Source organism: Ranitomeya variabilis, chromosome 1 (genome assembly GCF_051348905.1).
Source record: "Ranitomeya variabilis isolate aRanVar5 chromosome 1, aRanVar5.hap1, whole genome shotgun sequence".
Classification (NCBI taxonomy): Eukaryota; Metazoa; Chordata; class Amphibia; order Anura; family Dendrobatidae; genus Ranitomeya; species Ranitomeya variabilis.
Genome location: NC_135232.1, coordinates 337,808,859 through 337,829,980, shown reverse-complemented (window position 1 = coordinate 337,829,980; position 21,122 = coordinate 337,808,859). Strand labels below are relative to the sequence as shown.

At 40.9% G+C, this 21,122-nt stretch overlaps 1 protein-coding gene across 1 annotated transcript in view; it reads right to left on the bottom strand.

Moving 5' to 3' along the window:
- The window catches only part of FITM1 (fat storage inducing transmembrane protein 1), a 33,207-nt gene extending 14,326 nt beyond the window's left edge, over nucleotides 1-18,881 (bottom strand). The window contains exon 1 of the mRNA XM_077299467.1: nucleotides 18,425-18,881. Within this exon, the coding sequence (XP_077155582.1) occupies nucleotides 18,425-18,618 (194 nt within the window). The 5' untranslated portion in view covers nucleotides 18,619-18,881. The remainder of the gene's footprint in view (nucleotides 1-18,424) is intronic.
- Nucleotides 18,882-21,122: the final 2,241 nt, after the last annotated feature.

The following is a 21,122-nucleotide window of genomic DNA, read 5'->3' as shown; positions in this document are numbered from 1 at the left end:
TGACAACTAATAAAGTGTTGTGCAATTTAAGTCACCTATAGGAATTATATAAGGAGATCACTAATACAGGAATACTCCTTCATCTGTACCCAATATTAAGTATTATTATGGCATTGGATGTAATCATTTTAAAAATCTCTTTGCAATAAGTAGAATTTATTTATGTTTAAGCATGCAAACTCTATGAAAAATATGGCTCATAACCATATCCCTGTTTGTCATCCTCCTTGTGACCAGTATGTCACGGACAACAGAGGACAGTGACAAATGTGAGTCTAACAGCTGTAATGAAAACTACAAACCAAGTTTTATGTAAATTTGTCTAACAAACAAAAGGAAAGATTAAAGGCTCAGTTCATTATTGTCTTGGCAGCTTTTTTCCTGGGGTAAAATGGTCTTAATAGTGAATTTTATGTTTGTGCTTTATTAATTTATTTAATTTGATTTACTTGGTTCTGTATATTTCTTTTGTTTGGTATTATTTGTTATCCAAGCACTGCAACCTTGCAACGCTGGAGTCCTGAGGTCAAATCCCACCGAAGACAACATCTGCAAGGAATTTGTCTGTTCTCCCCGTGTTTGCGTGGGTTTCCTCCGGGCACTCCGGTTTCCTCCCACACTCCAAAGACATACTGATAGGGAATTTAGATTGTGATCCCCAATAGGGACACCGATGATAATGTATGTAAAATGCTGCAGAATAAGATAGTGCTACATAAGCAAAGCATAATAAATATATAATAAATAATATTTTAGCCTAATTTATCACTTGCGACTTCTCAAAATGTTGCAAAATTTTTGTGCAATTGCAATCCATTCCAATGCCTCGCTGGAGTACAAAATCTGCCGAAATGTATTTTTGCGCAGTTGAAGACGAACGTACAACATTTTAAAGGATCTTGTAACTTTAGGAGCTTTGATTTTGAGCAAAATTTATCATCATATTATCCCACTAACTACAGGGGTTGGACAAAATAATGGAAACACCTGGAAACATCAACAAAAGTTAGTTTAATCTGGTGTAGGTCCACCTTTTGCTGCTATAACAGCCTCAATTCTCAGAGGTATGGATTCATACAAGGTGTGAATTGTTTCCAAAGGAATTTTAGCCCATTCTGCAGTTAAAACACCCTCCAGTTCTTTGAGCGACGATGGCGGCGAAAATCAACGTCTAACTTGAATCTCTAAAATCGACCATAAATGCTCAATAATGTTGAGGTCTGGGGATTGTGGGGACCAGATGAGATGCTCAACTTCATTAAAATGTTCCTTGTGCCATGCTTTAACAATTCTAGCTGTATGAATTGGTGCATTATCATCCTGAAAGATGGCGTTCCCCTCCGGGAACAGTGCTTGAACCATTGGATGCACTTGGTCGCCCAAAATGCCTAAATAATCTTGGCTGTTAATTCTTCCATGAAGGGATATCATTGACCCGCTGGATCTCCACGAAATAGCACCCCAGATCATCACAGAACCTCCACCATGTTTTACGGTTGGGAGAAGGCAGTCTGGATGGATTGCTTCTTTCAGCTGTCTCCAAACGTACACTCGGTCGGAAATAGGGTAAACAATGATTCGTCTGAGAATATAACATGTTTTCACTGCTCGAGGGACCAATTCTGGAGGTTTCTACACCACTCTAAATGCTTGGAAACATTTGTCATTGAGAGCAGCGGTTTTCTAATTGCAGCTCTTCCGTGGAATCCAGATTTGTGCAGCTCTCGACGAACAGTTTTCGTGGAAATTGGGTTCTGTAGGTGTTCATTGAGCTCAGCAGTGATTTTCGGAGCCGTGGTCTTGCGATCCTCTCTCACAATTCGCTTTAGAGTCCGACGGTCTCTCTCAGTCAACTTTGACTTTTGGCCAGACCCGTGCTTTGCTGCGGATGTTTTTCCTTCTCTTTCAAATGCAGTCATTACTTTGGAGACAGTACCTCTTGACACGCCAAGCATTCGGGCACTTTCTATTACACTAGCGCCTGCCATACGAGCACCAACAATTTGGCCTCTATGAAAATCCGAGAGGTCTGCCATTGGTATCAGGTTCTCATCAATGTTCTGACAATTATGCCAAACAAACAGTTAATTTACATACACATATCACATAACACAAATAATCAACTACAAAACATTACCATATGTCACGGTTTGCATGTTTATCACATGTTCAAAGATTATGATGCCAAAACGTTAGGTGTTTCCATTATTTTGTCCAACCCCTGTATATTGGAGCTTGTCTGTAGCATCAGTAAATCTTATATGAGAGCAGCGAACATAGAGGAATCTTTACAACATGTAAATGTAAGGATGATTCTAAATTAGGGTGTGGAAGCTGAGAGGAGGGCATGTAGCCGAAGGTATAGAATGAAAGGTCCTGGAAGGATATTTATAAGAAGATATATGGTTGAAGCAACAGAGCAATGCTCACTGACATTTTAGTGAAGCAGAAATTAGTTGACACATTTATAGATTTTGCACTGATGGTAAAAGACAATATTAAAAATGTCTTATCCTCAATAAGATGCAATATGATGGTTTACTATAATTCTAACAAATAGAAATTATAGTACAAAGTTTTCAGAGAGTACGAATAGATTTTATGACATTGTATATAGCTTAATAAAGGATCATGTTTAATATACAGCGGCTGCAATAAGTATTGAACACGTCACCAATTTTCTAAGTAACTATATTTTATATGTTGGCCTTACTATGGTTTATGAACAAGGACACCCTGATATAAGACCAGTCGTACTTACATAAATTCTGTTATGTAACGGTTAAACCAAAGTGCCTCCCGTAAAGGAAAAAAAAGTTTATACCTGTTTAAACCTGTTGAAATGTTTCAAAAACCTTTGCACATTTCCTAACCTGTATTGTTTATGTTTTCTTTTCCCAGTCCGGGAGTACTGGATTTAACGGGCAGGAATGTGGCACCCCAGGAGTTCAGGTACCACAGTGGTATTGCCTTCCTCTCGGGAGGGTGATGCCATGCCTGGAAACGAGGAGGATCCCTTTGACAGGTAACCTGTACATTCAACACTTTCTGACTGCAGGCCAGAAGGGGGAGCTCTGAACCCGGTTTTCAGGGGAGCTTCCCTAGATTATATACATTCTGGTCTGGGGGAGGAGTTAGTTAGTCTGGTGCAACCAAAGAACAGAGAAGGCGCACAGGAGAAGGCAGGCGCTAGGAGAGCAGCGAGTGGGCTCCCTCTAAGCTAGAGTGCAGAAACCGGGCACCGGGAGCCCGAGGCTGTGTGGAACTATAAGTTCCACGCCAGAACTGGAGGGCAGGAAATTGGAAGTGACTTGTCCACATTACACCTGAGGTACAGCAACATCTAGTGCCCGGAGTCCCCGTGGTTAGAGACCCCAAGGAAACAGCTCGAGTTGCCTACCATGCAGGTACTGTCCCAGGACAGGAGAGAAAGAGGACCTTGACAGGAAGCCGCAGGTAGCAAGGGACTAATATTCAGCGCATAGTGGAAGGCTCCCAATCTGACCTGACCAAGGGGGTTCAATTAGTTTCCAGGCTGCCTGGACTCCACTGTCATCTGTTGCCAGTACCCTGGACTGAGACTGTCTACCAACAGTAAACCAGCTAAATAGACTGCAGGCCTGTGTCATCCGTTTATTTCCAGCACCACACCATCTTTACCCAAATACACCGGGAGTCCTGGGGACCCAGCTTCGCCTGTGGGAAGCGATACCATCTTTGCAGCATACTATCACCCCCAGAGGACCCCTTTAAGCAGCGTCGGTCACTCCTGACCGAGTACCACAGGTGGCATCACAAACTTTTTATTACTTTACAAATCCCTTTAAAGACTATCCCTTTTACTTTGGAGCCCAGGGCCACGGACCGGGTCGCTGCCACCAAGTACCCCACGGCCCTGGCGGGCGTTCCAAATACCATCAGAATGTTTTGGAACAATAAGGTTGTGAAGGTCTTGAGACAGCTCACTGGTTTTACTAATCATGTGGCACCTCGGTAATGAGGCACCTTTTTATAAGCCATTAGTTGAACCAGCTGATATTATTGTTCACTATGTGGCAGGATTGTTTTCTAATAGATTTCAGTTGGTGTCATGACTTTCCATGGCTTTTTCACCTTTCTTCATGTGTTCAATACTCTTTTCCTGTGTTATTACGCATTGTAACGGGGTCTACCATGCTGGAGTACCTCTTTCAGTACCACTCCGTGTTTCAGGAGGTCCACTCTGCTTTGGCTGGAGTCTGAATGAAGGACGCTGGCTGGAATTGCTTGGTTACATGGGCACATATAAAAGATCACTGCTTCTCCACGTATTTCCAGTGTGACAACACATTACTCACAGGACACAGAATAAATCACACAGATACAGAGGGCGGGCCAATTGAAAAGCGGCAGGCCAGACATACATTACAATAGCCGCAGGTGGCCGGAGCCTGCCGATATTTACTGTGGAAATTACAAAGATGGGGGAGGTCAGAAGGGGGATATCTTGTCCCCTCTGCCCAGGGGCACAGCCTGTGGGCTGATGCATTAGGGACATGCATCTCACATGGATCCTATTATACATACATATAACTGCACAACATATTCTGGGTGCTGGGGGGTTCCGTAACATGCGTAACTTAATTTATGGACATCTATAGTTTGATTCCTTTGCCTGTGTGGATTGGATGGGTTGCTACTGACATCTAGTGAGAGTTTCATGACAATAGCACCTTTAGAAATATATTTACTTCAGCCACTGTATATCATTTATTTTTTTCACCTATTGTATATTTTTACTCCCATGTTGCAGAGAATTATAGAAAATTGTGAATGAAATAAAGCAAAACGCAATATATAGAAGATATAATGTGCCTGGGCTCAATGAAAAGAAGAAAGGGGTATGTATAGAAAATTATATCACCTTCATTCATTAGATAGAGGGTTACAGTGAAAGGAAATCTGTTTTCTAGAGGATCCATACTGTACCTCCATAGGTTTTGACTTACATAGGTTGAAAAAAAAGACCTAGGCTCATTAAGTTCAACCTTTCTCCACCAATTATAAATTCTTTGTCACTAAATTATCTATAATATAACCCATAAGGTCATTTGTGCTGCGGAAACCATCCACACAATACAGAGGCATACAAAAGGCTGTTCATACTGGTTTTATTCATATACAAAAAATGTTGTGTTAAGAAGACATAATCCACCAAAATACTCTGTTAGGCCACGTTCACACATTCAGTATTCGGTCAGTATTTTACCTCAGTATTTGTAAGCTAAAGTCAGGAGTGAGACAGTCAGAGGAAAAGTATAATAAACATATGCACAACTTCTGTATTTATCACCCACTCCTGGTTTTGGCTTGCACATACTGATGTAAAATACAGACCAAATACTATAGCCCTATAACAGCCTCAAAAAATGCCCCTACCTTACCGTAGAGGTTGGCACCCTATTGTTGCGATATGGCGCCCCCACTCACGTTGGCTCTCCCTCCCTGACCCTATTATGCCCTCGATATACTAGAGAAAAGTGATCAAAGTGATAAAGTGACAGTAATAGTGAATCCAAAAATAAATATAATTATCCCGTCGCAAAAAAGGCCATCAATAAGATGGTTTTGGAGCATCACCACAAAGAGATTTATTTGTATTTTGGTCACTCTTAATGGGAGGAACAAATTAGCTCAAAAGGATAAAAAAAAGGGTCTTAATCTCACAAATATACTGTTAGATTAATTGCTGCTATATAGGTGTATAGAGTAATCTGCTTGATAGTAATAGATAGCTTAGATGTCAACACTATATCTGATATAAAGGTCAAATGCACGCCTAAGTCAGAACAGGTGACACAGATACTATCTGCTCAAACAACCGATTATACAGTGACCAAAGAATATTCCTGGACATAAAATAGTCAGAACACAGGATTTAGTATATGTAGTATACTCCCACATCCAGTGCTGATTTTATGCAAGGAGTCATATGCACCATCGTAAAAAATGTAATGGCTATAAGGCCGGCCTCACACTAGCGAGTTTTACGGATGTATGAGCGCATAAACTACGTCCGTAAAATATGCATTACACACGGCCCAATGAATCTCTATGGCCCAGCTCCTATCTGCCGTATATTACGCATCCGTAATATACGGTCTTGTACGGCCGTAGAAAATCGCAGCATGCTGCGTTTGTCACCGTATTGCGCAAAAAAATCGCCAATGAAAGTCTATGGGGGCGAGAAAAATACGGATTCCACACGGACCAGCAGTGTGACTTGCGAGAAATACGCAGCGGTTAGTGAAAAGCCGGTAATTCAATTGCCGGCTTTTCATTTCTCCTTCACAAACCCGACATGATATGAGACATGGTTTACATACAGTAAACCATCTCATATCCCTTTTTTTTTTGCATATTCCACACTACTAATGTTAGTAGTGTGTATGTGCAAAATTTGGGTGCTGTAGATGCTAAAATAAAGGGTTAAATGGCGGAAAAAATTGGCGTGGGCTCCCGCGCAATTTTCTCCGCCAGAGTGGTAAAGCGAGTGACTGAGGGCAGATATTAATAGCCTAGAGAGGGTCCATGGTTATTGGCCCCCCCTGGCTACAAACATCTGCCCCCAGCCACTCCAGAAAAGGCACATCTGGAAGATGCGCCTATTCTGGCACTTGGCCACTCTCCTCCCACTCCCGTGTAGGGGTGGGATATGGGGTAATGAAGGGTTAATGTCACCTTGCTATTGTAAGGTGACATGAAGCCAGATTAATAATGGAGAAGCGTCAATTATGACACCTATCCATTATTAATACAATTGTATGAAAGGGTTAAAAAACACACTTACATTATTAAAAAGTATTTTAATGAAATAAACACACAGGTTGTTTTAATATTTTATTGCTCTCAATCCACCTGAAGACTCTCGCTCTGAAAAATAATAAACCAACAATATACATACCTTCAGATGATCTGTCACGTCCCACGAAGTAAATCCATCTGAAGGGGTTAAATAATTTTACATCCAGGAGCTGTGCTAATGCACTCGCTGGTGCCTGTAAACCCCGGGTACTGAAAGGAAAGCAGGATGATCTGTAGTTACCTTGAGTTGCGGTGATGCGCCCTCTGCTGGATGTCCTCATGAACTGGAGCCTTGGAAAAGTTCCCACGCTCGAGTTCATATGAGGACATCCAGCAGAGGGCGCATCACCGCGACTCAAGGTAAGTACAGATCACCCAGCTTTCCTTGCAGTACCCCGGGGTTTACAGGCACGAGCGAGTGCATTAACACAGCTCCTGGCTGTAAAATGATTTAACCCCTTCAGATGGATTTACTTCGTGGGACGTGACAGATCATCTGAAGGTATGTATATTGTCGGTTTATTATTTTTCAGAGCGAGGGTCTTCAGGTGTATTGAGAGAGCAATAAAATATTAAAACAACCTGTGTGTTTATTTCATTAAAATACTTTTTAATAATGTGTGGGGTTTTTTTAACCCTTTCATACAATTGGATGAATAATGGATAGGTGTCATAATTGACGCCTCTCCATTATTAATCTGGCTTAATGTCACCTTACAATAGCAAGGTGACATTAACCCTTCATTACCCCATATCCCACCGCTACACGGGAGTGGGAAGAGAGTGGCCAAGTGCCAGAATAGGCGCATCTTCCAGATGTGCCTTTTCTGGGGTGGCTGGGGGCAGATGTTTGTAGCCAGGGGGTGCCAATAACCATGGACCCTCTCTAGGCTATTAATATCTGCCCTCAGTCACTGGCTTTACCATTCTGGCGGAGAAAATTGCGCGGGAGCCCACACCAATTTTTTCCGCCATTTAACCCTTTATTTTAGCAGCTACAGCGCCCAAATTTTGCACATACACACTACTAACAATAGTAGTGTGGAATATGCAAAAAAAAAGGGGATATGAGATGGTTTACTGTATGTAAACCATGTCTCATATCATGTCGGGTTTGTGAAGGAGAAATGAAAAGCCGGCAATTGAATTACCGGCTTTTCACATATATCGCGCTGAATTAAATATAAATACAGAATATATATATATGTGTCTCAATGACATATATATATATATATATATATATATACTGTATATATGTTATAATGAACATTTGAGCACATAAATCCATTAGATGTCGGTTTTGCAAGTCTGCGAGAAAATATCGCAGTACGGGTGCCATACGGATTACATACGGAGGATGCCATGCGCAAAATACGCTGACACACCCTGCCTACGGATGACATACGGACCACTATTTTGGGGACTTTTCTGCGTATTACGGCCGTAAAGTACGGACTGTATTTTGATACGCTGAGTGTGAGGCCGGCTGATGAATCAGATATCCATAAATCAGTCAGTTTCACGATACAGGCAAAAAAAGGAGACAGAGGGACAATGTTTACTAAGTCTCAGCTAAATGTTCACTGATTTTATGAATATTAGACATAATAGAGACAATGGTGAATTTCTGACATAATTCATATCAGTTATCTCCATATATATATATAAATATACATCATACTTATCGTTTCTCCAAAGTATAATACACCATAGCTCCCAGCTCCCAACACGTTTCCCCACAAGGGGTTCAAAGGAAAGTGTTTCAGATTAGTTGCCCAAAGCAATCAGAACATGGCTTCGGTTCCACGGGAGGATACAGTAAATATATCAGTGTCACTTGGTAGTGTGGACGTTTCAAATTGCGCTCCATGCTGATGGACCTCTCTTTATTATGTCTAATATGTATCTCAATATGTAGTAAGTATAGTAGTAATAGCAAATACCTCTCATTAGCAATGAAGTATAGTTCTTCTGAGTCGCTATGTTGCTTACCCAAGGTGCAGGGCATTGCTTTAGATAAGGTATCCATGGTTACAACCACTAACAACCAACTAACTAACTGTCACTATATGAGTGGCCGTAATGATGGATACATAAGCTACTACAATACTCTGCACTTGGGGTAAGTGACATAGCGAATCAGAAGAACTATACTACATTTCTAATTGGAGGTATTTGCTAATATTATTTTTATACCTACTACATATTCAGATAGGATCTTGGAGAAAGGAGATTTTCTCCACCATTAATTCTGTAGAAGACACATTTGGGACTATAAGGGTATGTTTCCACGGTCAGGAAACGGTGCTTGTTTGACGCTGCGCAGAGCTGCAGCGTCAAACACGCAGCGTCCAGATGTTCCAGTATAGTGGAGGGGATTTTATGAAATCCCGTCTCCACCATGCGTGGAAACACGCACGCGGCGGCCCTGCGACTAAGGACATGCTACGCGTCTTTTCAGATCGCAGCATGTCCGTACACCTTACGGGGACGCAGCGTCCCCGCAAGGCATATCACAGGGCGCTATGGGAGAGAGCGATCATCCCGGATGTGAAGAGTTAACACATCTGGCATGATCGCGTCCCAGAAAGGGGGCGGGGCTTAGCGCCGAGCGGCTTCGCCGCTGCGGCGATACCGCCGGCCATCCTGAACGTGGAGTCATACCCTAAGAATCTTGCATACTGCTGTGGAAGTCTCTCTGATAGCTGTTTCTGACAACACATTAGATCGTTTGTATCAGAAATTAAAGTCATGCTTGTGAAACATGAAGAAAAGATAAATAAAGCTGTTTAACTCAGAACCTATATGGTGTATTAAAAAGGAGTTTTATCATATATTAGGGGCCGCTGCTTTCAGCATATTTATTTATACACTTTGCTGTGACAGTCATCTGGCAGCTTTTCTGCCTGGAAAGAGACCTACATAGAGATCTATGAATATATCTTGACCATGCAGAGATACTTCCTGGATGAACTCCCCTGTGTGAAAATAAATCAACTTACAGAAGCACTCCCATTCAAATGTTGATGGCCTAAACTGTGTGTGAATGCATATATAGTGTAGTGTAGGTGAAGGGAGGAGACAGTTCAGCACGATAAAACAAGTGGATCCATACAAGAGCACTAAAAACGGACGCGTTTCTGGGGCGACAAACTCCTTTAATCATAATCATGGTATGATGGAAAGAGTCATGGGCGTCTGGTTCCTTCTAGTTTAATGAAACACAACTAAGTGAAAATACCACTTAAATGTCCTAGATACCAAATTATAAACTAAAAAAGGACATAATATCAGAATTGTAAACAATTACTGTAAATAAGTTTATTAAATATAACAAAGATTAAAAAATGGAGAAACTGACAAGAATAGTGCATAATGCAAATTGCTGAATACATACAATGGGGTACAGATCAATTAACCTGGAAAGTCAACCTCAAAGAGACAAGGTAAATACTAGTAAATGTCCAACAAGGTCCTAGGACCAAATAAAGTGCAAAAGTAATATCTCTCAGCATAAGTACCAGTAGAAAGTTGATCCGTGGTTCCCCCAGACTCCAGCTCCAATGCACGTTTCGCCTCCCGTGGCTTTTTCAAGGAGTCTTGACTCCTTGAAAAAGCCACGGGAGGCGAAACGTGCGTTGGAGCTGGAGTCTGGGGGAACCACGGATCAACTTTCTACTGGTACTTATGCTGAGAGATATTACTTTTGCACTTTATTTGGTCCTAGGACCTTGTTGGACATTTACTAGTATTTACCTTGTCTCTTTGAGGTTGACTTTCCAGGTTAATTGATCTGTACCCCATTGTATGTATTCAGCAATTTGCATTATGCACTATTCTTGTCAGTTTCTCCATTTTTTAATATTTGTTATATTTAATAAACTTATTTACAGTAATTGTTTACAATTCTGATATTATGTCCTTTTTTAGTTTATCCTTCTAGTTTAAAACAAATCACGTGAATGCAGAATATTCGACCAATAAGGAACTACTAGATGTGTAGTGTCGCCATTATGCACCTTTGCTGTAAAGAACAAAACAATGTTTAATACAAGATATCTCCATGGTATGAACTTAAAGAATGATGTTTTTCTAATTTATTAGTTTCCTCCATTGAATAAGCCGGCTATTTGCTTGCAACTGCAGTGGTTTGTCCTCTTCCCTCTGTGCCAGTCTACCTTTGTTAGTTAGTCTACTGTAAGTGATATTCGTATTTTGACATAACCCCTTCTTCATATACAGCACCATGGAATCAATGATACTACTGTATATAGTTAAATAAATAATATTTATTGGTCAAATATTCTACATTTATATGATTGGTTCCTTTTAGTTTAAAACAAGAAGCCCATGACCCTTTCCTTCATACTATCAAAAACTGTCACCCCACACAGGACATCCCCACTTGCCACAATTATAGGACTATACGTGCCGTTAACCCTTTAGTAACCTAGCCAATTTTGACCTTGACCCCTTCATGACCTTTTGATTTTCCGTTTTTCCGTATTTTTCGCTCCCCTACTTCCCAGAGCCATAATTTTTTTATTTTTCCGTCAATATGGCCATGTGAGGGCTTATTTTTTGCGAAACAAGTTGTACTTTTGAACTACATCATTGGTTTTAGCATGTCGTGTACTAGAAAACGGGAAAAAAATTCCAAGGGCGGTGAAATTACAAAAAAAGTGCAATCCCACACTTGTTTTTTTGTTTGGCTTTTTTGCTAGGTTCACTAAATGCTAAAACTGACCTGCCACTATGATTCTCCAGGTCATTACGAGTTCATAGACACCAAACATGTCTAGGTTATTTTTTATCTAAGTGGTGAAAAAAAATTCCAAACTTTGCTAAAAAAAAAAAAAAAATTGCGCCATTTTCCGATACCTGTAGTGTCTCCATTTTTCATGATCTGGGTCGGTTCATGGCTTATTATTTGCGTGCTGAGCTGGCGTTTTTATTGATGCCATTTTAGTGCAGATTTGTTATTTTGATCACCCGTTATTGCATTTTAATCGCGGCGACCAAAAAAACGTAATTCTGGCGTTTCGATTTTTTTTTCTCGCTACGCTGCGTAGTGATCAGGTTAATGCTTTTTTTATTGATCGGGCGATTCTGAACGCGGCGATACTAAATATGTGTAGGTTTGATTTTTTTTTTTAATTGATTTATTTTGAATGGGGCGAAAGGGGGGTGATTTAAACAAATTTATTTTTTTCACATTTTTTTTAAACTTTTTTTTTACTTTTGCCTCCATGGGAGGCTAGAAGCTGGCACAACTCGATTGCCTCTGCTACATAGCAGCGATCATCAGATCGCTGCTATGCAGCAGAAATGCAGGTGTGCTATGAGCGCTGACCACAGGGTGGCGCTCACAGCTATCCGGAATCAGTAACCATAGAGGTCTCAAGGATCTCTATGGTTACTCTGCAGAAGCATCGCTGACCCCCGATCATGTGACGCGGCATCGCTGACCCCCGATCATGTGACGCGGGTCTGCGATGCGCTCATTTCCGGCCGCCCGGCCGGAAGCGCCGGTTAAATGCCGCTGTCAGCGTTTGACAGTGGCATTTAACTAGTTAATAGCGGCGGGTGAATCGCACCGGTTAAATGCCGCTGTCAGCGTTTGACAGTGGCATTTAACTAGTTAATAGCGGTGGGTGAATCGCGATTTGCCCCGCCGCTATTGCGGGCACATGTCAGCGCATCTCACCGCTGGAGCCCGCATCAAAGCGGGGTTTCTGACCTCGGACGTACTATCCCGTCCGAGGTCAGAAAGGGGTTAATGACCAAGCCAAGTTGTACAATTCTGACCACTGTCACTTTAGGAAGTTGTTGCTCTGGAACACTTCAACGTATCCCACTGATTCTGAGATTGTGTTTTCGTGACATATTATACTTCATGTTAGTGGTAAAATTTCTTCGATATGACTTGCGTTTATTTATGAAAAAAACCCTGAAATTTGGCAAAACCTTTGAAAATTTTGCAATTTTCAAACTTTTAATTTTTGTACCCTTAAATCAGAGGGGATTTGGATGTTTCGCTCCCAGCAGTTCGCCTCCAGCAGTTCGACCCCGGGTACATTTCGCCCTTTCACCCTGTTTTGCCCCCAGAATTTTGTGTTTGGATGTTTCGCCAGTTTGTCCTTGTGGTTCATTAATTCCTGTGCGTCATCAATCCACATGTCACAAAAGTACTGTACAGAGTGCTGCACTTTTGTGACATGTTAAATCAACTGTTTCCATCTGACGTCACGGGGAACCGCTAGACTGCACTCCGTGACCCAAGGAGCTTTAGCTGCAACAGGTAAGTATCATCCTGGGGGCCAAATGCTGGGGGACGAAATGTGTGTGGCCGAAATGTACCCGGGGGCGAACTGCTGGGGGCGAAACATCCTATAACCAAATCAGAGAGCGGTGTCACAGAAAATAGTTAATAAATAACATTTCCCACATGTAAATTTTACATCAGCACAATTTTGGAAATATAATTTTTTTGTTAGTACGTTATAAGGGTTAAAAGTTGACCAGCGATTTCTCACTTTTTCAAGAAAATTTACAAAACCATTTTTTAGGGACCACCTCACATTTTAGGTGAGTTTGGGGGGTGAATATAACAGAAGATACCCAAAAGTGACACCATTCTAAAAACTGCACCCCTCAAGGTGCGCAAAACCACATTCAAGAAGTTTATTCACCCTTCAGGTGCTTCACAGTGACTTATATACCTGAACTACCCACATTTATTTGTTATGTAATGTTGGTATAGCTGTGCATGATTTGTGTCCTAATATTTTATGTTCTGCTGTTTGTATTGCTGCTGTAATACCGTAATTTTCCCCCGGGATCAATAAAGTGTATCGTATCGTAAAGCAATGTGAAAGGAAAAAATTAACATTTTACCTTTTTTTTTTCTTTACAAAAAATGTACTTTGGAACCAAACTTTTTTTATTTTCACAAGGGTATCAGGAGAAAATGGACCACAAATTGTGTTGTGCAATTTCTCCTAAGTATGTGGATACCCTATATGTGGGGGAAAGCCATTATTTGGGCACATGGCAGGGCTCAGAAGAGACAGCACCGTTTGACTTTTTGAACACAAAATTGGCTGAAATCAATGGTGGGCGTCATATCGCATTTGGAGTCCCCTGATGTACCTAAACAGTGGAAACCCCCCAATTCTAACTCAAACCCTAAAACAGTCCTAACCCCAACACACCCCTAACCCTAATCTCAGCCCTAACCACAACCCCCACACAACTGTAACCCCAACACCATCATAACCCCAACACAACCCTAACCCCAACACAACTGTAACCCCAACACAACCCTAACCCTAAGACCATCAGAACCCCAACACCACCCTAACCCCAACACCACCCTAACGCCAACACCACCCTAACACCAACCGTAACCCCAACACAACCCTAACCCTACCCTAACCCCAACCCTATCCCTATTACACACACATACAGTATATATCTCCATATCAGTGATAAAATATAAATATATATATTTTTAGAGGTGTGGAGGCCCAAATAGAACTTTTGCAATGGGGCCCTTTGATTGCTATGTACGGCCCTGCTTTCAGGGCAGTAATAATGAGGGCAACCTGTCTTGTTTCTCGGTGCCCTAGGCTCCAGGGGTCCCATTGCCAGATTGCCCTCATCATAAGCAGCATACCAGGCAGGGAAGTGGGCCCAGACACATTTCTTGCACAGGGGCCCAAAGCTATTAGTGCCCGCCCTGTAAAACATAACTATCTGGCTTTCACCACTCCAAACAAGCCTACTTCAAATCACTCATCACCTCACTATCCAAAAAAACGACTCTTTGACACTTTTCATTCCCTCCTCAGTCTAAGAGTGCAGGCCACCATCATTAATCTCAGCGATCTAGCCACTTAATTGACAGGAAATTTTGTCCCAATACCCTTATATCATGCATTCCCTGCCTTCCTCCATTCATCTAGCTCACTCCTAGCCCAACCGGTTACCAGGATCCTTGCATCATCTCGCCCTACAACATGCACCAATGATTCTATTTCCTCCCATCTCCTTCAGTACCTTTCCCCAGCTGTCATCACTCACCTAACTAAAATATTTAACCTCTCTCTCTCTCATCTGGTATCTTTCCTTCCTCCTTCAAACACGTCAGCATGCACCCATTATGTCAAAAAACATCCCTCGACCAGAAATTTGCTGCTAACTACAGACATGTCTCTAATCTTCCCTTCAATCTAAACTCCTGGAACGTCTGGTCCACTCCAATCTAATCCGCTATCTCTCAGAAAACTTTCTTCTTGACTCTTTACAATCCGGTTTCTGCTCTTTACACTCTACTGAAACTGCCCTTACTGAAGTCTCTAATGATCTACTAACAGCTAAATCTAATGGTCTATACTCCCTGCTGATATTCCTGGATCTCTGTGTAGCATTCAACACTGTGGATCATCAGCTCTTCCTCCTCACAAGGCTCCACTGTATTGGGCTTAAGGATACTGCTCTCTCTTGGTTCTGCTCCTACATCTATGAATGCTCCTTCACATGTATCTTTTGTTGTCTCCTCTTCCTCTCCACTTTCCCTTACTGTCGGGGTTGCTCTGGGTTCAATTCCAGGTCCCCTCCTCTTCTCCCTTTATACTATTTGTATTGGACAAACCATCAGTTGATTCAGTTTTTAGTACCATCTCTATACTGATGACACCCACTTATACGCATTGCCCCCTGACATAACCCCTTTGTTACTACAAAATACCAATGATTGTCTTTCTGCTGTCTCTAACATTATGTCCTCACTGTATCTAAAACTGAATCTGTAAAAAACTCCTTGTGTTTCCTCCATCTAACCTTCCCATACCCAATATTGCCATTTTCGTGTGTGGTTCTAGCATTATTCCCCAAGCAGCATCGTTGGTGTCTTGGGGTTATATTTGACTTAGATCTTTTCTTCAATTCCTATATCCGATAACTCGCTCACTCATGTCACCTATACCTTAAAACACCTCTAGAATTTGACATTTTATAACTTTGACCCTGGAAAAACTATTACTGTTGCTCTTATTCGTTCTTGTCTGGACTATTGCAACTCTCCACTTATCGGTATCTCTCTCACTAAGCTCTCCCCACTACAATCTGCCCTGAATGCAGCAGCCAGGATCATATTCCTCTCCCATGGCTACACCGACGTCTGCCATTGCATTGGTTTCAAAATAATTAAACTAAATAGATAGGACGACAAAGGGGTCTCAAACTAATACGGTAGCTTACACGTAAAAATACTGCTATTTAAAATCATAAACTTTTATTATCCAATTTTGTTAAAATAGGACTAAGAACAATAAAGACACACACTCGACAAACGTGTGTATATAATAAAGATAAATATTGGTGATAGTCAGCCCTATTAGCTTAACCTGAATTATGCCCTTTCTTGGGGTCATGCGTTTCAAGGTGAGAATAACACAACCAGTTATATGCCATTACCACAGTTTATCACCTGATGGTTTTGACATGCGCATTATCAGGTTGGATCTCTAGTGTCCAGAAATATGGTGCAGGTGCATTAGGAACATGAAGACAAACCGCAATACTGCTATATGTGAGGATACTCCCTTCCTAAGCGGAAATCAGGGGCTTGTTGGGGAGGAGCTTCACCGAGGGCACATACTCATAAGACATAATATGCTGGACATCATGATTTACTAATGTATCAGTTATTCTAATGAGCCGTGCCGGGAAAATGCATCGAGGACGATGATTTCAGACGTGTCTGGGTAAATGCTGATTGATTACCCATATAAACATTTATATATCTGATGTATATGTTTAATAGGATTTTGCCTGGTGACTTTTTCTGCAATCAAGGACATTTGTATTCAGTATTAAATCTATGTGTTCACATTGCATTCATTGTACACTCTTAAGGCAGTGTAGGGTGTCCTAGCGATAGCCACCATGTGTCAGGCAGAGATCCAGAAATTAGGGAATTACCAGGGAGCAGTCCATACTTTCCAGTTATATATCTTAGCTGTATTGCACAGCCATATACCTTTTTTCATTTGCCCACTCCCCTAGTCTCCATTTTTGCTGGTTGTTATATTTGATTTTGATAGGGTATACCCTTCCCCTTATTTACTAGTACAAAATAGCATTTTTGGATACAATTGATTTATCTTGCTTTTGGTTATAATATGTCTATATTTATGCCAGCACTAACAAGGGTGTATTAAAGATATAAGAGAGCGCCACTGAGGAGAGGGGGCACCATTGTCGCATTGTAAAGGGTGCTGCTGGTAGGTTATCAGGCAAGGGTATAATTCAGGATAAGCTAATAGGGTTGAATATCAGCTATATTTATCTATATTCTATACATAAGTTTGTCGAGTGTGTCTTTAATGTTGTTAGTCCTATTTTAACAAAGTTGGATAATAAAAGTTTATATAAGGGTCTATATATATGCAAGCATTGCATTGGTTTCTCATCCACTACAGAGTCCAATATAAACTTATCACTCTCACCCACAAATCTCTTCACAGTTCTGCACCACCCTACATCTCCTTCCTCGTCTCTGTCTACCACCCTACCCTTGCCCTGTTTTGCTAATGACTTAAAACTAACATCCTCAATAATCTGGACCGCTCACTCCCATCTCCAAGACTTGCCGTCTTCCTTGGTTCCAGCGCTGCTCCAGTTCTCTCCCGAGTTATGTGATGACTCTTCTGACTGGCTGGATCACACTTGCCTCTATGTGTGAGCCAGAAGTCGCTTTTACAATATAAGCCTCAGAAGACTTGCTCTGATGCGTCATAAGCTTACAATGAAAAAGCGACTTCCGGCTCACACACTGAGCCAAGTATGAGCTGAAAAGTCGGAATTTAAGCCATGTGACCCAGAAGAAGATTGGAGCGGCACTGGAAACCGGAGAAAATGGCGATCGGTGAGTATATTAATACATCTACCCTACACTACATACACATAGGTTTAGCCCATAAAAAAAATTAATGGAAGTGCTTTTTTAAAGTAGATTTTTTAAGAATATTCCATCACATAATATGAGTGCCTTTACCATGTTTGGTAGATAAAATAGTGTAGATCTAGATAACAGTTAAGAAAGCTATAGCTGACATCTTGTCAGAAAGGGACACGACTGTTTCCCTATACAGTGATTACTTAAATGTCACAGTGTGAGTTTCTCTGGGACATGATGGGAGGAAGGACACTGCTTGGCAAGAACATGGAATAAGCCTTTCGGTAGTATATATAAGTATGACATGCTGAAGAAGACAACAGTGTGGAAGGATCAGGAGTTGAAAAGCTTCTAAAATAGCAATTAACATACCTATTGAGTCGCCACTACATTATGCTTTAATAAATGGGTGCCATAGCTATTAGAATAGGAAAGGACTATTCGGTATTTCAGAAGGTTGCCATTAAGCACTTCATCCAAGTAATAAGCAGACGGCATAGCTTATTACAGCATATCAATAAGAAATGCATGCAGATGAAAATGAACAAATCCTTACAGTTTTTAATTTCTTAAACATATCTAACTGGCTGAATGGTTTAAGTGAAAATATATACTCACACATTGAAGAAGTTGTTGGAGTTGGAGAAAATGCTCCTGGGATTACTTAGTTCTTGTAGAAAGGGAGTCACACTGACCACAGCTGCCAGCCACAAGTGGTACCCTCGTCTCATACAAACACTGCCCAATATACGGGCACATATCTCTGAGCAGAGACCTACTAGGGCGCACATACAGTTGCTGAGAGCATCCATGTGAAAACACACAATGCGAGTTAGTAGAAAAGTAAATCAGGAGAACAAGGTGAAACAAATAGATTACAATGAGAAGAAAAGATGCAGCCGTGGAAAGAACGCAAGAAAACTTTGCATAGAAAAAAATAAAATGTGCGAAAATGGAAAAATGTAACAACGATTTCTGAGACAAACGGGTACAAAAAGATATCATAACAGCTCACTAAAGCAGAGACATGAAGCAACAGGCGTAAATCACACAAGCAGACCCCAACTGCTCACAAACTTCTCCACAACAGCTGTTATCCTGCCCTTCACCCCCCCAGGAAGGACAGCACAAATCCCATCCCCCTGTCAGCTGCCGAGTCCCCATACACATGACACTGGGACCCTGTCCATTTCACATTGCGTAGGTCCATGAAACGCTCTCTGCTTGCAGGTATGAAGAAGACATGTTGGAAAGTACCTCTCATATCATTTGTAACTCCCTTGCTTAGACAAGATGTTCTATTCTTTTTTTTTAAACCTTAGCATCAAATTATTGTTACAATAATACATTTTCTATGAGAAGAAAGAGCCTTTCAGCATTAATGTCGTAAACAATCACCAATGTATGCAGGAAATGATTAGTTTGTAATGTGATAGATATGATCCTCCTGACCGTTTAAATTTTGAGACCCAATTTTAGAATTTCCAAATTCCTTTATCTAATAGCTCCTGCAAGATGTATATGAAAGATCTTTTAGGAAGAGTTAAAATGGCCAAAAACCAGCAATAGTTATAGGCTTTATGCAAATTCACTCAACTTTCTAATATAACTGTCATGGCCGAAAGTGTTGGTACCCTTGACATTGTTCCACAAAACGAAGTTATTATCCCAGAAAATTATAGCAATTACAAGTTTTGTTATACATATGTTTATTTCCTTTGTGTGCATTGGAACACAAAAAGATTAAAAAAAAGGCAAATTGGACATAACTTCACACAAAACCCCCAAAATTGAAAGAACAAAATTGTTGGCACCTTTCCAAAATTGTGGGTAAACAACTTTGTTTCAAGCATGTGATGATTGTTCAAACGCACCTGTGGTAAGTAACAGGTGTGGGCAATATGAAAATCACATATGAAACCAGATAAAAAGGGGAGAAGCTGACTCAATCTTTGCATTGTGTGTCTGTGTTTGCCACTCTAAGCATGGAGAACAGAAAGAGGAGAAGAGAACTGTCTAAGGACATGAGAACCAAAATTGTTGAAAAATATCAACAATCTCAAGAGAGCTTGACGTTCCTTTGTCCACGGTGTGCAATATAATCAAGAACTTTACAACTTATAGCACTGTAGCTAATCTCCCTAGATGTAAACGGCAGAGAAAAATTGATGAAAGGTTACAACGCAGGATAGTTCGGATGGTGGATAAGCAGCCCCAATCAATGTCCAAAGAAATACAAGCTGTCCTGCAGGATCAGGGTGCATCAGTGTCAGGGCGAACTATCAGATAACATTTGAATGAAATTAAACGCTATGCTAACAAAGAAACATAAAAAACTAGACTGCAGTTTGGCAAAATGTACTAGAGTAAGCCAAAATATTTCTGGGAAAGTGCCTTGAGGACAGAAGTGACCAAGATAGAGCTTTTTGGTATAGCACATCATTCTATTGTTTGCTGAAAACAGAATAAGACCCACAAAGAAAAGAACACAATACCTGCAGTCAAATATTGTGGAGGTTCAAAGTTATTTTGCTGCCTTCGGCACCAGGTGTCTTGACTGTGTGCAAAGCATCATGAAATCTGAAGATTACCAAAGGATTTTTGGTTGCAATGTAGTGCCCAGTGTCAGAAAGCTGGGTTTGTGTCTTAGGTCATGATTCTTCCAGCAGGACAATGACCTCAAACATACTTCAAGAAGCAATCTATGGAAAAGTCACAACGGCGCTGGTATTCGCTGGTTCTAATTAGCAGCAAATAAAGGAAAAACCCACTTTTTGTCTGCTATAAAGTGCATAGAAATACTATCAATTTGTGCTTCACTAGAACCATATACAGAACAGACCAAAAGTTTGGACACACCTTCTCATTTAAAGACATTTAAAGATTTTTCTGAATTTTCATGACTATGAAAATTGTACATTCACACTGAAGGCATCAAAACTATGAATTAACACATGTGGAATTATATACTTAACAAAAAAGTGTGAAACAACTCAAAATATGTCTTATATTCTAGGTTCTTCAAAGTAGCCACCTTTTGCTTTGATGACTGCTTTGCACACTCTTGGCATTCTCTTGATGAGCTTCAAGAGGTAGTCACCGGGAATGGTTTTTTGATGCCTTCAGTGTGAATGTACAATTTTCATAGTCATGAAAACACAGAAAAATCTTTAAATGAGAAGGTGTGTCCAAACTTTTGGTCTGTACTGTATGTTTTTAATGGTTTCCTAGTTGATTGTCCCATAGGTCAGGACCTTTTGGCTTAAAAGTGTCGAAATTCAAATATCCACTGGCTCTCAATATGGGATATCTGTTT